The sequence below is a fragment of the Polypterus senegalus genome, chromosome 8 (assembly GCF_016835505.1).
Source record: "Polypterus senegalus isolate Bchr_013 chromosome 8, ASM1683550v1, whole genome shotgun sequence".
Classification (NCBI taxonomy): domain Eukaryota; kingdom Metazoa; phylum Chordata; class Cladistia; order Polypteriformes; family Polypteridae; genus Polypterus; species Polypterus senegalus.
The window spans coordinates 169956638-169971455 of record NC_053161.1 but is presented as its reverse complement, the minus strand read 5'-3'; the positions used below and the strand labels follow the sequence as shown (position 1 = coordinate 169971455).

Sequence of the window (14818 nt, the reverse complement as noted above, 5' to 3'; positions counted from 1 at the left end):
CTAAGCCCATTGTTGTCTTCCCGCACCAGGTGGGAATGGCCCTTCTGCAGTCCGATGGCAGTCCATGGGGTCTCTCTCATAGGGTTTTGTGAGTACCCCTCCCGCGGCACGTGTGAGGGCTCCCTGCTGTGGACAAATTATTTGTGACAGGTCCCCGCCTTGTAACAGGCGGAGAGTCCCATCTGGGATGCCATTGTGAGCTCGGGTCTGAACACCATCAGACTAACATCAGCACTTTGTCCAAACACACGTTTATTTACCATAAATAAAGTCCACCACAGTACACAGCGCCCCCAGCATCAATCACCCTCTCCACGGGTCTCTCTTCCAAATGTCCATGGGCCGCCTTTCCTCTCCTTAATTGGAGATTAATTGGAATTCCGATATATATATATAGGCTGAACAGGACCGGAGAAAGTATAGTCCCCTGCGGTGCTCCTGTGTTGCTGTAAAGCAGGCCTGTATATGCTGTTGTGTGTTTTTATTCTTGAATTTGAAAGAACATCAGAATTTTCTTAAGGCAGACTGCAAATAATCTTCACCCATTTCACTTAATCTCTTCCTAGAAATATAAATAATACACAAATAATGAACAATCAGGATAGAAAACTCTGCTATTCAGTAAACCCAGTACACAAAGGCACATGACTCTGCATTTTAACCTATAGCCATCTGCAGATGATCCAGCATCGCTAAGTTGCTAGCTGTCTGATAGTGTGGTTTCTCTGTACTTGAAAATGAAAGCATGCTGCCTGACCCATCACAATGGAATGATATTTGAATGGACTCTAATCTTTATATTTATGTGATGTTATTATGGAGCAATTAAATGTAACTGAAGTCTGTCATAGCAACATATACAATTTGTAATGGATAATAAAAGAAACTATGTTTGTTAAGAAATTACATTCACACTAAAGCAGAATAGCTGAAGCACTGATAAATATGTTTAACCCCTGGCAAAAATTATGGAATCACCACATTTAGAGGATGTTTATTCAGGTTTTTTTTTCACTTGGAGGAAACAAATTGCAGATATAACAGAAAACAATTCTTGTTTCATATCTGAACATTTTGGCTTCATGAAACATACCTCAAACAAATTAGATTAAATTAATTTTAATTAATAGCATTTATTTTCCCGATCAAGCAGAAGAAAAAATGATGAAACCATTCATTGTTGTGGGAAAAAATTATGGAATCACCTTATAATCTGCATTTCTAAAACAAATTCTGGCACAAGTTTAAAAATGCAAATTATAGCCTGCAGTCAAAAAAGAGTGCTTGCAGACATTCAAGCTGTTGGACTTGACTAACTGAAAGGAATCACAGCCCCAAGAAGAGAGATGTCAATTGAAACAATGAGAAGGATTATAAAACTAAGAGGGAAATCCAACATGGAGTGTGAGAACAGATGGAGGCTGTTCCCAGTCAGATGTGTCTAAAATTTGGTACAGGTATAAACAAAATGGAAAAGATATTAAAAAACACATATGGACAGTTCAAGGATGTCGAAGCATCAGGGTATAACACATAAGGCAATATGTCTTGAAAATAGGAAATGCACAGCAAAACAAATGAGAAACGAATGGAGTCAGTGTTTGTGACAGAACTGAAATGGGTTTTATATATAGAACACCTAAACAGAAGAAAACAAGGTTACAGAGGACTAAAGAGAGACAATTATGGAGTGTGGGTGACTGGATGAAGATGAAATGCAGTGATGAATTACAAATCTGCATCAGCCAAGGAGATGATGCTGGGACTTTTGTCTGGTGCTGTTTTAATGAAACATACGAGGTGTGGCAGAAAAGTAATGAGACTGATTTTTTATTTACCAAAGTTTTTATTTTTTTCAAACATCAATGTTATCCCCTTCAAAGTAGTTCCGTTGGGCAGCTACACACTGATGGAGACGTTGTTCCCACTGTTGGTAGCAGCGCTGGAAGTCTTCAACCGGTATGGTCTTCAGCATGTCCATTACACTTTTTTGGATGTTTTCTAAAGTCACGAAATGACGCCCTTTGAGGACATTTTTCAGTTTAGGAAAAGGAAAAGTCACACGGACTGAGGTCAGGTGAATAAGGGGGCTGGGGAACCACAGGAATGCGTTTTGAGGTCAAAAATTCTGTTATGGTCAGGGCAGTGTGACATGGGGCGTTGTCATGATGGAGCATCCATTTGTCTGCAATGTCTGGTCTCACACGAATGACCCTTTTAATGAGCCTTTCAAGGACGTCTTTATAAAAATTCTCCAAGCTTAACACAAAATTTAATGGCACAACGTTACTCCAAATTCCGCTGTTCCATTTTGCTTTTTTGTTAGTGAAGATTATGCCTCAAATTGTTCAGGCATGCAGAGGAGAAGTACAGTACTAATTAGGATTTTTTTATTTGATGATTCCATAATTTTTTCCATAATGTTGAATGATTCCATAATTATTATTCAGCTTGATCCAGAAAAAAATTGCCTTTAATCAAAATAGATTAATTTAATTTCTTTAAAGTGCTTGTATGTTTCACAAAGCCAGAATGTTCAGTTCTTAAAGAAAAATTCTACTCTTATATTCTTTAACTAGCTACCCAGCTTGTCCTTGGAAGTTTCGTTAGACAGTGGGTCTCAGTTACAGTGCTGTTGGTTAACTGGGTTTGTCAGAAGTTCAAAGTAACTAATCAGCTGCTTTTTGTATTTATTTATTTCTTCACCAAGGGCTAACATTATTGGCAGGTGGTGTGGTGTAGTTGTTAAGGCTTTGGACTCTGGACTGCAAACTCAGTGGTTGTGGGCTCAGATCCCTCTTCTAACACTGTCTGACCATGAGCAGGTCACTTCACCTGCTTGTGCTCTAATTGGAAAAACAAAAGTAATGAAACACAGACATCATGTTACTGTGCTTTTCGGCTGTGCTGTTCAGATTATTCTGACCTTCAAATATTAAAAGCAGAATGTATACACTGCTTCAAAAAATTATCAGCAACAATTAAACCATCTTTAAGCAAATGCAGTCAAATAAGATATTCTTCCTTTATCAATAGTTAAGTATGTGCTTATAAGTTAATGCCAGTAGCACATTCCATTCAAATCTATAATAACAGTAATACATGTCCAAATAACAATGGCCATTATCAATGAACAGATCCTGTAAATACCACTGTTGTCTGCTTTGAAAAACAAGAACAGAAAACAGCCAACACAGGGCACAAGGCAGGAACCAATCCTGGGCAGGGTGCCAACCCACCACAGGACACACCAAACGGCCAATTTAGAATCACCAATGCACCTAACCTGCATGTCTTTGGACTGTGGGAGGAAACCCATACAGACACGGGGAGAACATGCAAACTCCATGCAGGGAGGACCCAGGAAGCGAACCCGGGTCTCCTAACTGCGAGGCAGCAGCGCTACCACTGCGACACCGTGCCACCCAAGAAATACACTAATATTTAAAAAAAAAAAAAAAGCAGGGATCAGTGCTGCTATGTGTGACTGCCAACTTCCTCCCACCAGTCAGGGTGACATGAAGACAGAAGACTCTCCCAGATATATGGTGCCTTTAATGACAGCATTAGAACATTATAAAAATGTAGACCAGAGCAGGCCATTCAGCTTGAGTTCAGATGCTAGAAATCTCCTTTTCAGTGACATACCTGAGTGTCCAGCTCTGCTAATAGTCGTCATGTGACTTATTGTGGCCCAAGGTTGTCTGTTTGTCTGTAACCTCCTCATGTCCTCACTTATCTCTCTTCTTCACTACAGCCTCATCTCATGTCATCTCACCTCCACATGTTGCTCAATTCTCTCCTCAGTCCTCTCGTCTCCACACTCACGACTGATTGAAATGAAAATGAGCAACAATAGGAGCATGAAGGATTCAGGAGTGGATCAGTTATGTGAGGGACTGAGGAGTGAAAGCTGCAAATTAGAGAAACTGAGGTGAGTTAACAACAAGTGAATGAGTGAGAGTATGTGTGTGTGTTTGTGTGTTTAATCAATTATATTCCTTATGAATTTATAGATCTGACTGTTCTACACCCAAAAAACGTGTATTATTGGCATTAAGGAATCTTGTCCTCTTGTCATTCTCTCTGTCCAGCCTGTTGTTTTTATTTCTTGTCCTAATGCTGTTCACTCATTATTTCAGTTGTTTCTTTGTCCTCATCCTCTGTTGTCAACTCCCTCCCTTGCACTCCTCTGATCTCTTTACAAAGTTTATTAAAAGTCACTAAAATGGATTAAGACAGAGAAACATGGGCAGTGCATGCAGAAAATCTGACCAGACTGACCATGTCCATTAGAGCCATGGTTTGGTAATTCCATCTCAGGATGGCATCAAATCTCAGTTTAGACTCTCCAGGTGTAGTTTCAACTAATGGAATGAGCTGCACACCACCATTTAGAGTGCTGACTCCCGCAGGGTGTTTAAAAAGAATTTGAAGCCAATCTTGTTTGGTGAATTTCTGTCTTTTTTACAATGGCTTTGATAAGTTCTTGTTAACAAGGAACTGTAAGTACATTTTAATTTTGTTTGATGATCAATTTTGTAACCTTACCCTCCATCACTTATTCTTAAACAGTCCCCAGGATTCGATTATGTTGATCGATGACATTGATCATGTTTATATTGTTAGCCTCTATGACTAAAAGTGTCTTTTGAGTAAATCCATGTAAATGTAAAATAACCAAGACCACTTTCAGGACAGAAGAGGTATGTGACACACAAGTGACAGGGCATTTAGGCTGTCTCTGACTAGAGCAGTACATAAGACACCGGTGACATTGATGGCTTCTCCCAGATGAACTAAACAACATTTATTAAGGTTTTGATGCCTGAGAGGAAGTTGGCATCATGGCCTGAGAATTATATACTGACATAAAAAGAACTCTATGGAGAGAACATCCACACAAACAATGTTGGACCAAACAATGACTTTCAAGTGAAATTAGTTTTACCAAAGTTGAAGTAGCTGACAGTTTTTGTGCCAGGCCAACAGGCCAGCTTGTTTATTTGAGTGTCTTTTTGTCTTGTTGCATTCTGAGCACACTATATAATGATACTGTGTACTTGAGGCCTGACAATAAAGCCCGACTGTCTGATTAACTAGACAACTCATTTGTGTTTTACTTGTTTTAAATGCCTCTGAACCATGCAAATGTTCGTCACTCTCATCTGCACATACTGGTGTCAAGAACACAAATGTCTGATTGGTGAATTAATGCTTGTAGAGATTATAATCAGGCTATGCTGACTTGAATATGAAGAATAAAGTCACCGACAGCAAATGTCATGGTCTGTGCCCTCATCTGACAATTATATTATGTGGGATTAATGAATGAATAAACTAAATCAGTAGCCTATGTAATGGGCTATAAACCAGTGTTTTAAAGAAAAGGCAGAATGTCTGGAAAATTCTGCTACAGGTTATTGCCGATGGCTATCTACAGGACATAAATATTTACCTGTCTTGCTAAAGAGTCACCTGCTTCGAATAGTCAGACTGCTTTGATTTAGTAACTCATCTACATACAATGTGGGAATACAGAACCGTCTGCTTCCTTGGAAAGTTGGTTTTTAATCAAGGACTCAAAGTAAATGTGTTTCAATACGCCTGGGAATTCCTGTTGTGAAGCTTCAGGAAGAACCCCTTTGAGTGTGTCATCCAGAGAGCCTAGCTTCAGGTACGGAAGGAAGATGGCAACATCTGGACCACGCAAGATGCTGATCTGGGATATCCATAAGAAATTAATATTGCTGGATTACAATCAACTCCGCATTCTGGCTGCAAGTATAGGAGATGAAGAAGGCGATGAAACTGTAGAACTCTCACAACTAGGTGAACAAGAACTTTATTATTTCCTTTTTGATTATGTTAAGAGTGAAAAGTTGAGAAATTCGGAGGACGAAGGCATGTCACACCTACTTCACCTCCAAGATATGATTTCACAACTCCTAACCAGAAAGGATTTCAACCCTGTGAAGAGTAAGGATTGTACAGGTGTTATCACAACAGGACTGGATCAAGATAATCAGTCGAGCCAAGCTCAACATCTTGGCACAAACCTGGAAAATGGAAGGAACTCTGGGGACTTGGAGAAAGGACGCTTTCCTTATATGGCGTCAGATCAAGTGGTAAGACTCACTGATGTTACTGCTTTTCTGCCTCGTAGGGAGTTCAAAGTCCATGGTGGGCAAATCTATGATGGGGGTTCTGAAATTTCATACAGTAACCTTTGCAAACAAATAGATGTAGGGCTACATGAGGGATTTACTGAGTCTGAAATTGTTAAGTCTGTACTAAAAGTTGTTAAACCAGGCATCTGAGGTCGGTAACACCTACATGTGTTTGAGTACTAAGAGATGTGTGCATTAATGAAATCAGTTAACTAAACTAAACTGAAATTAATGATTCTGCATAATGCTATGGAATTTTCTAAAATTCTTATTATTTGATGATCATTATTATTGTTACACAACTAAAATTGTGCTTGCAAGTCATTAACATCTTTGGCTTTATTACCAGTCTTACCAGTTTGACCTTGCTCTTTTATGACCAAATGTCTGCTACTTTTTAAAAGGTTTTGGGTTTTTTTTTGGTTTACTTCTTGAGCTCTCCCAGACATTCTGTTTATTTTTGGTACCATAAACAAAATGACTGGTGAGTGACATACAGTACATCTCATTGTTAGCATCTTTAACATGGCGGCGCCCATGCAGGCTGCGGCTTACAGAGCTCCCGAGTCCGCGGTGTTTAGTGTTTGTCTTTGTCAACTAGTATAAGTAAAAAAAGTAAATTTAAGTGATAGTAGTATGCAGACATACATTTACGAGCGGCAAATCCTGCTCGATTTCCAAAGAAACTGCGCCAAAATATCCAGTGAGGTGACAGAGACGCTCCGCAGCCTTTGCTTACTTCGGCAGCCTGAGAAGCTGAGTTGGCGAAAACGCAAGCGCAGCGATCAGAAGCAGAAACGAGGTAAACGCGTGGTGTTAGCACAAGGCTAAAAACTAACCCAACCAGACCTGCGATACCGTCTATTCTGCTTGCGAACATCCGATCGCTGGACAACAAGGTCGATTATACAGTATAAAGCTGCAGTGGGCCAAGCAGTGGGAAATGAGTGACTGCTGCATCTTTATTTTCACTGAGACATGGCTCCAGGAAAACATTGCAGACTCGGCCATCCAGCTGGACGGACTGACCATATTCCGAGCGGACAGAAACACCTCTTTGTCCGGTAAGACTCGCGGGGGTAGACTGTGTGTTTATGTGAACAGACAGTGGTGTACGAACGCTGCCTCAGTTGCGCGACACTGTTCCCCGCTGATAGAGGTTTTATCAGTAAGGTGTCGGCCTTTCTACCTGCCGAGGGAATGCAGTTGCGTGCTGGTGGTGGCCGTCTACCTCCCGACTAGCGCAAATGCTAACCAGGCGCTAGCGGAACTCTACGAGATCATCAGTAAACTGCAAATGACGCACCCCGAGGCATTTTTCATTATTGCTGGAGACTTTAATCATGCCAACTTGAAGTAATTTCTCCCAAAATTCTCCCAGAATGTGAACTTTGCTACTAGAGGGGGAAGCTGTCTGGACAATGTTTACAGGAGCGCTCCTGGCGCCTACAAGGCCCTACCCCACCCTCACCTGGGCTGTTCAGATAATATCAGCGTTTTTATGGTCCCTGCATACAAGTCCCTGCTGAAGCACACTAAAACAGCCCGCAAGAGCATCAGAGTGTGGCAGGCTGGTGCGGTTTCAGCTCTCCATGACTGCTTCGAATTGACAAACTGGGACATTTTCAGAGAAGCTGCTATGGATGGTGACTCCATCAATCTGGAGGAGTACACAGACTCTGTGACTGACTACATCTCCAAATGCATAGAGGATGTTACTGTTACCAAGGATGTTACCACAAGAGCCAACCAAAAGCCCTGGATGACAAGAGAAGTGCACAAGCTGCTCAAGAACAGAAATGCAGCCTTCAGATCTGGAAACATAGCCGCCCTCAGGGTGACCAGAGCCAACCTGTCTTGCGCTATAAGGAGAGCTAAGTGGGCATACGCGCAGAAGATCAACAAACAATTCAGCAGCACCAGAGACACACGTTGTATGTGGCAGGGAGTTCAGACAATTACAAACTACATGCCCAACCCACACAGCAGTGATGGTGATGCCTCCCTTCTGGATAAGCTGAACAACTTCTTTGCACGGTTTGAGGCGCAGAACAAAGAACCTGCGAGAAAAGCAACACCTCCTTCCACTGACCAAGCACTCTGTCTCTCCATAACAGATGTGATGAGGACTCTATCTGGAGTCAATCCACACAAGGCTGCAGGACCTGACAACATACCTGGTCGTGTGCTCAAAGAATGTGCCAGTCAACTGGCTGGTGTCCTCACAGACATCTTCAACACATCTCTGAGCCAGTCATCAGTCCCAGCATGCTTCAAGTCGACCACCATCATACCAGTACTGAAGAAGTCATCAGTGACATGCCTGAATGACTACCGACCAGTTGCACTCACGCCAATCATAATGAAGTGCTTCGAAAGGTTAGTCATGTCACACGTAAAGACTAATCTCCCTGCCTCCCTTGACCCTCTTTAGTTTGTATACCACTAAAACAGGTCAACTAAGGATGCCATATGCTCTGCCCTTCACCTCTTCCTGACACATCTGGATAAAAAAGACACATGTCAGGATGCTATTCATAGACTTTAGCTCTGCCTTCAACACAATCATCCCTCAAAAGCTGGTTGTAAAACTGAGCAGGTTGGGCCTGAACACCACCCTCTGCAATTGGATCCTGGACTTCTTGACAGAGAGGCCCCAGTCAGTTCGGATGGGCTACAACACTTCCAGCACCATCATACTGAGCATTGGAGCACCACAAGGCTGTGTGCTTAGTCCACTGCTGTTCACCCTGCTGACTCACGACTGTACCGCCACGCACAACACCAACCACATCATCAAGTTTGCGGATGATACGACGGTATTGGGACTGATAAGCAGGGATGATGAAAGAGCATACAGAGATGAGGTGGAACAGCTAGCTGCATGGTGTGAAGACAACAATCTATCTCTCAATGTCGACAAGACAAAAGAGATAATCGTGGACTTCAGAAAGTCACGTCCTGCCCACATCCCAGTCAGCATCAACGGTTTAGATGTGGAGATTGTTAGGAGTACCAAGTTCCTCGATGTGCACATAACTGAGGAACTTACGTGGACATATAACACCTCATCACTAATCAAGAAAGCCCAGTAGAGACTACATTTCCTGAGACGGCTGAAGCGAGCACGTCTTCCCCCTTCCATCCTTGCCATGTTCTACAGAGGCACCATTGAGAGTGTTCTGACCAGCTGCATCACTGTCTGGTATGGAAACTGCAACATATCTGACCGCAAGTGCCTGCAAAGGATAATGAAGACAGCAGAGAATATTATTGGGGTGCCTCTCCCTTCACTACAGGATATATTTTACAAATGCAGTGTCCGCAAGGCCTGCGGCATTGTGCAGGACCCCTTACACCCCTCACATGGACTTTTCACTCTTCTGCCATCCAAGAGAAGATATTGCAGCATCAAAGCCAAATCTGCCAGGCTGCAGTAGAGTTTTTACCCCCAAGCTGTTAGACTCCTTAACACCAGATTGCCCCCGGGACCTTCCACACTGCCTCATCCACCTCTAAAAACAGAACTTTAATACATGAAAACCACTGTCCTCCAAAGATGAGTGTGCATGTGGAAAAAAAAAAAAAACTGAAAATCTCATACTGACCTTTAAGGATTTTGTCACTCTTTATCCTTCTGCTGTGAAACATTCTAACTTGTCATTGTTTACACACGTCTTAAACAACTATTATCATACACTGATAATTTCTGTATTATCTATATCTATTGTTTATTATTTATTTATTTATTATATTACATATCTTACACAGGGGCGACATGGTGGTGCAGTCGTAGCACTGCTGCCTCGCAGTTAGGAGACCCAGGTTCGCTTCCCGGGTCCTCCCTGCGTGGAGTTTGCATGTTCTCCCCGTGTCTGCGTGGGTTTCCTCCGGGCGCTCCAGTTTCCTCCCACAGTCCAAAGACATGCAGGTTAGGTGGATTGGCGATTCTAAATTGGCCCTAGTGTGTGGGTGCATTTGTATGTATCCTGCAGTGGGTTGGCACCCTGCCCAGGATTGATTGCTGCCTTGTGCCCTGTGTTGGCTGGGATTGGCTCCAGCAGACCCCCGTGACCCTGTGTTTGGATTCAGCGGATTGATGGATGGATGGATGGATGGATGGATATCTTACACATCAATATTGCTGCTATTTCTTTGTCCTATCTTTGCACAATGTCTTGTCTTGTGTTCTAATCTTTAATCTTTAATTTTTAAATTTTAATTCTATTTTTAATTTATTAATTTTAATTCTATTTTTAATTTATTATTTGCACGTCATGTTGTTACACTGTGGACCCTGAGCTTCGCAATTTCGTCTATCTGTATACTTGTATATGGTTGAGATGACAATAAAGTTCACTTTGACTTTGACTTTATTTGAAATATTACTGTGTGCAACATAGTGAAAACTCCCAACATTCAGTGCACATTTTATATAGCCTTGCTCTGTTTATATCTGTAAGAGCCATTTTCCTAGTTATATAAAATTTATAAATATTTTACTATATGACAAAGCATAATCTATGGGAGGTTCCTAAAAGCCCCACAAGTAGAATTTTATTGGTATATTCTACCTATTTCTATCAGCTCTGACTAAATATTATTCTTCAGTTAGTGACCAGCCTTGCCATGTCTAAGGTGTGGAAGGCATACGGTTTTAAACCGTGCCTGCACACGTGCTTACATGCCAATGGGCCTATAGTCCTTTTGAGTGTGTGATGCAATTAAAAAAGCATTTATTTAAGTGCATAGTCGTATGTTTAAAGTATACAGAAGAAGAAGCTAAGAATATTTAAGTATATAAGAAGTTAAGAATCCTTAAGTATTGAAGAAGAAGTAAAGAACTTTTAAGTACAGAAATAACTAAAGTCTCTCAAGAAAAGCTAAGTTTATAGAAGATACATTTTTCCCTTTTTTTGCCTTTTATTCTACGTGTGTAATTATTTTTTCTTTTATTCTTGTGTGGATTATTTGATTTTAGCTTTCACTAAATATTTTTAAAATGAACTTTTGGACTGAGAGATTTCTTTCGGCACGCGTTTTACCGTGCTTGATCTCGCCTTATACTTCAGAGGCTACACTAAAGTTTAAAACCTGCCTAAGATTGAAACCTGCCTAGGATTGAAACCTGAATAAAACTGAAAGGTTGAAAATTGCCTTGGATTAAAAATAAACTGCGTGTTCTAATCCTGAAATCGGACTGTGACGAAAGAAAGCAACGACAACTTGAAAAGACTTGACAGGTACTTTTAATCTTTGTCTTTGATCGGAGTAGGACATATTTGAGAATTGCTAGTGCTTCTCGTGAGACTGTATAAATTATAAAGGAGCTTAAGTACCTTGTGAGATTGTCGTGGCATCTGAATCCGGAAGCCAGAGGAAATATCATATGCCGAACAAACGTCTGCATGGTGTTAGCAGAAGTCGCATTGAATATGACATCACAAAGGAAATGCTCCAAAAGGATTTTGATGCTTTAATAAATTTACGGGATGTACAATGAATTGGGTTTTTGAAGAATGCCAAATTAAAAGCCTCAACCAGCAACCTGACTTTTCTGCTAAACAATTCAGGGATTACAGAACGAAAGATGACATTTCCCCTTCAGTTTCTGCAAAAAATAAAAGTCGCGCAAGTTCAGCGGCTACTTCAGTCAGTGCCATCTGATCTCAAGAGGCTGCACACGCTGTACTGTTGGCTAAAGCAGAGAAACAAAAAAGGCAACAGGCTCTAGATATGGAAGAAGCACAGCTGCTTCAGTTGAAAGCATAGCTAAAGGCTAAAAGAGATCAATTGGCATTGGAAGCAGCTATCGCACAATCCGAAGCGAAATTGAGAGCTCTAAAGGGAAACAAACACAGTCCAGATAAACCGAATCCTAATAATGTTCCTTGGAAACCAGATGTGAGAAATGAAAAACAACAAGAAGAAAGTATTCATGACTTTCCACGTAACAACGAAAATAAAAGCAATCATCAGCAACCACTTTATGATCAGCAAAATAAAGTGCCAGCATCTCCTCAGCAACCGCATTATGAACAGCGTTGCAATCAACAGAAAGAACAGCAGTATAAGACTCAAGTGCCTTATGTACCATAGAGAAAGATCCCAATTTTTGACAGCGATCCCTTGAAATATGTGGATTTTATAGGAGCATTTGACCAAGATATCGATGAAGTGATAGGAAATCTGCGAGATAAATTGGACTTATTGGCACAGTTTACTAAAGGTTCACCTCACGAGATTGTTAAAAACTGTAAATACTTGTTACCATTAGGAGGTTATCAAAAAGCCAGAAAGAAGCTCGAAAGTCTTTATGGAAACCAGCTACGGAAAGCAGATGCATAGGCTATATGAGAAAAGCCAAAGGGTGGCCGCAAATAAAGCCGAACAATGGAGAAGGTCTGAGTGATTATGTGAACCTTCTTGGTGGATATACGAACATTATGCCCAACTTACAAAGCAGACAACAGTTTGAAAGTAATGAAAATCTTCATACTAAACTCTCCAAACTTCATCAAGACCAACTGGGACCGTGGCAATGCAAAGTTCAGAGTATTGAAAGTACGGAGAGCAGACGAGCCCTTCTCACCGATCCAGTGAACTTTCAGGATGAACAAACAACATCAGCTTGTGAGAGAAAGCAGTTTTGCTACAAACTTTTCTGCTGCTGACAAAAAAAAGGATACAGACACCTCAGTTAAAAAGATGGAAATGGCTGGGAATACAAGCGGTAAGCACTGTCTTTTTTACAATGAAAATCACGATCTTAATGAATGCAGTGCAATTGAGAAGCTAACTTATGAAAGTAGAATTGACTTTTTGAAATCTAAGGGCTTATGCTTTAAGTGCCTTAAGCAAGAACATCTTAGTAAAGACTGTGAAGAAAAGATTAAATGCCAAATATGCTCTCATTTACATCCATTAATTCTGCAAATGAATAAGGAAAAAGGCACCGACGATAAAGCCACACCTACTAAAGAGGAGAACGCTAAGTCAGAAGAGAAGAACATTTCTTCTGCCCATATTTCCGTGGAACCACAAGAGACTTGTACGGATAACGGGGTAAAAGGTGTTTCTTAGCTGTGACTCCAGTTGAAGTTAAGTCTGAAACGAGTGAAAAATGTGTAGAAACATATGCTCTTAAAGACTCTGGCAGCTCAGTTACATTTGGCACAGAATGTTTGCAAGAGCAGTTAAAACCTTCTGGAAGAAAGTCTCACATCTACATCAGCACTGTAGAAAGAGACAAAGAAAATAGACAGAAATTAGTGAAGTGTACAGTCTTAACGAAGTTACAAAACTGTGGGATAGAGCAAAATATATATTTTGATTTACCAGAAGTGGTCACACTGAACTCTTTACCAGTGAAAAGGGAGAACATCCCTATGCAAGAAGACGTCAAGATATGCATCTACCCCAGATAAATGCTGACCAAAGCAATAATATTGTAATTACAATTCTATTATTAATATTGTTGTTGTTAAGAACAAATGCCCATAAAGTCATGGAGCCGTGGCAAATCATACATAGTGAAGATGAAGGACTTTATGCTGTGAAAACATTCTGTGGGTGGATTGTTAATAGACTGATAAAAGGCTCAGACAAAGAAAGATTGCAAAGATGTTCAGTCAATCATGCGACAGTAATGGAGGTAGAACAAATGTTACTCCAGCAATACAATGTAGACTTTCCAGAGTGCAGCTGTGATGAGAAGGAGGAAATGTCACAGGAGGACATTAAATTCATGCGAAAAGCTTCAAATACTGCAGTGGATGGACACTATTATATAAATCTGCCTTTTAAAGATGAGACACTTAGAGTGCCAAACAATTGATGTGTTTCAGAACAACATGCTATTGGACTTAAAATGAAACTTACAAAGTATCCAACATTCCATGAGGATTACAAAACTTTCATGAAAGACATTTTAGGCAATGGATATGCCATCAAGGTACCCACTGAACAGCTGACCCTTGTAGAAGAAAGTGTGATACATTTCCCACCATGGAGTATATCATCCAAATAAAAATAAGATCAGAGTGGTTTTTGACTGTACAGCCACTTACTGAGGCTTTTCCCTAAATGAACAGTTGCTGAAGGGACCTGATTTAACTAATAGACTCATTGGAGCTCTTACAAGATTCTGAGAGAAGCCAGTTGTTCTCATGGCAGACATTAAATCAATGTTCTATCAAGTGAAATTTCCAGATGAAGACACAGATGTTCTTCGTTTCTTGTGGTGGCCTGAAAGCAATCTAAACAATGGACTTGAGGAATACAAAATGACAGTGCATCTATGTGGTGCTACTTCATCACCGAGTTGTGCCTCTTATGCCTTAAGAAGAACAGCCGGGGATGCAAGAGGCACAGCTCCAGAGGAAGCAGTTAACACTGTGCTGCACACCTTCTGTGTTGATGACTGATTAAAGCCAGTTGCTATAGAAAAACAAGCCATAAAGTTGGCCAAAGATCTTCAAGCCCTGTGTTTAAAGGGAGGATTTTATCTTACAAAATGGATAAGTAATAGCAGAGCAGTCTTGTCATCCATTCCTGAAGAAGACAGGGCAATAGATGAAAAGGACTTGGACTTAAGCAACGATTTGTTACCAATTGAAGAGCCTTTGGTGTTCAATGGTGAACACAGA

General features: G+C 40.8%; 1 protein-coding gene across 3 annotated transcripts in view; it reads left to right on the top strand.

Moving 5' to 3' along the window:
- Positions 1–14818, top strand: part of LOC120534491 (NACHT, LRR and PYD domains-containing protein 3-like) — a 135129-nt gene that overhangs the window by 56488 nt on the left and 63823 nt on the right. For all 3 annotated transcript variants that reach the window (XM_039762090.1, XM_039762092.1, XM_039762093.1), the window contains one exon: positions 3758–3934. In XM_039762090.1, coding sequence (XP_039618024.1) covers positions 3758–3934 — 177 coding nt within the window. The remainder of the gene's footprint in view (positions 1–3757; positions 3935–14818) is intronic.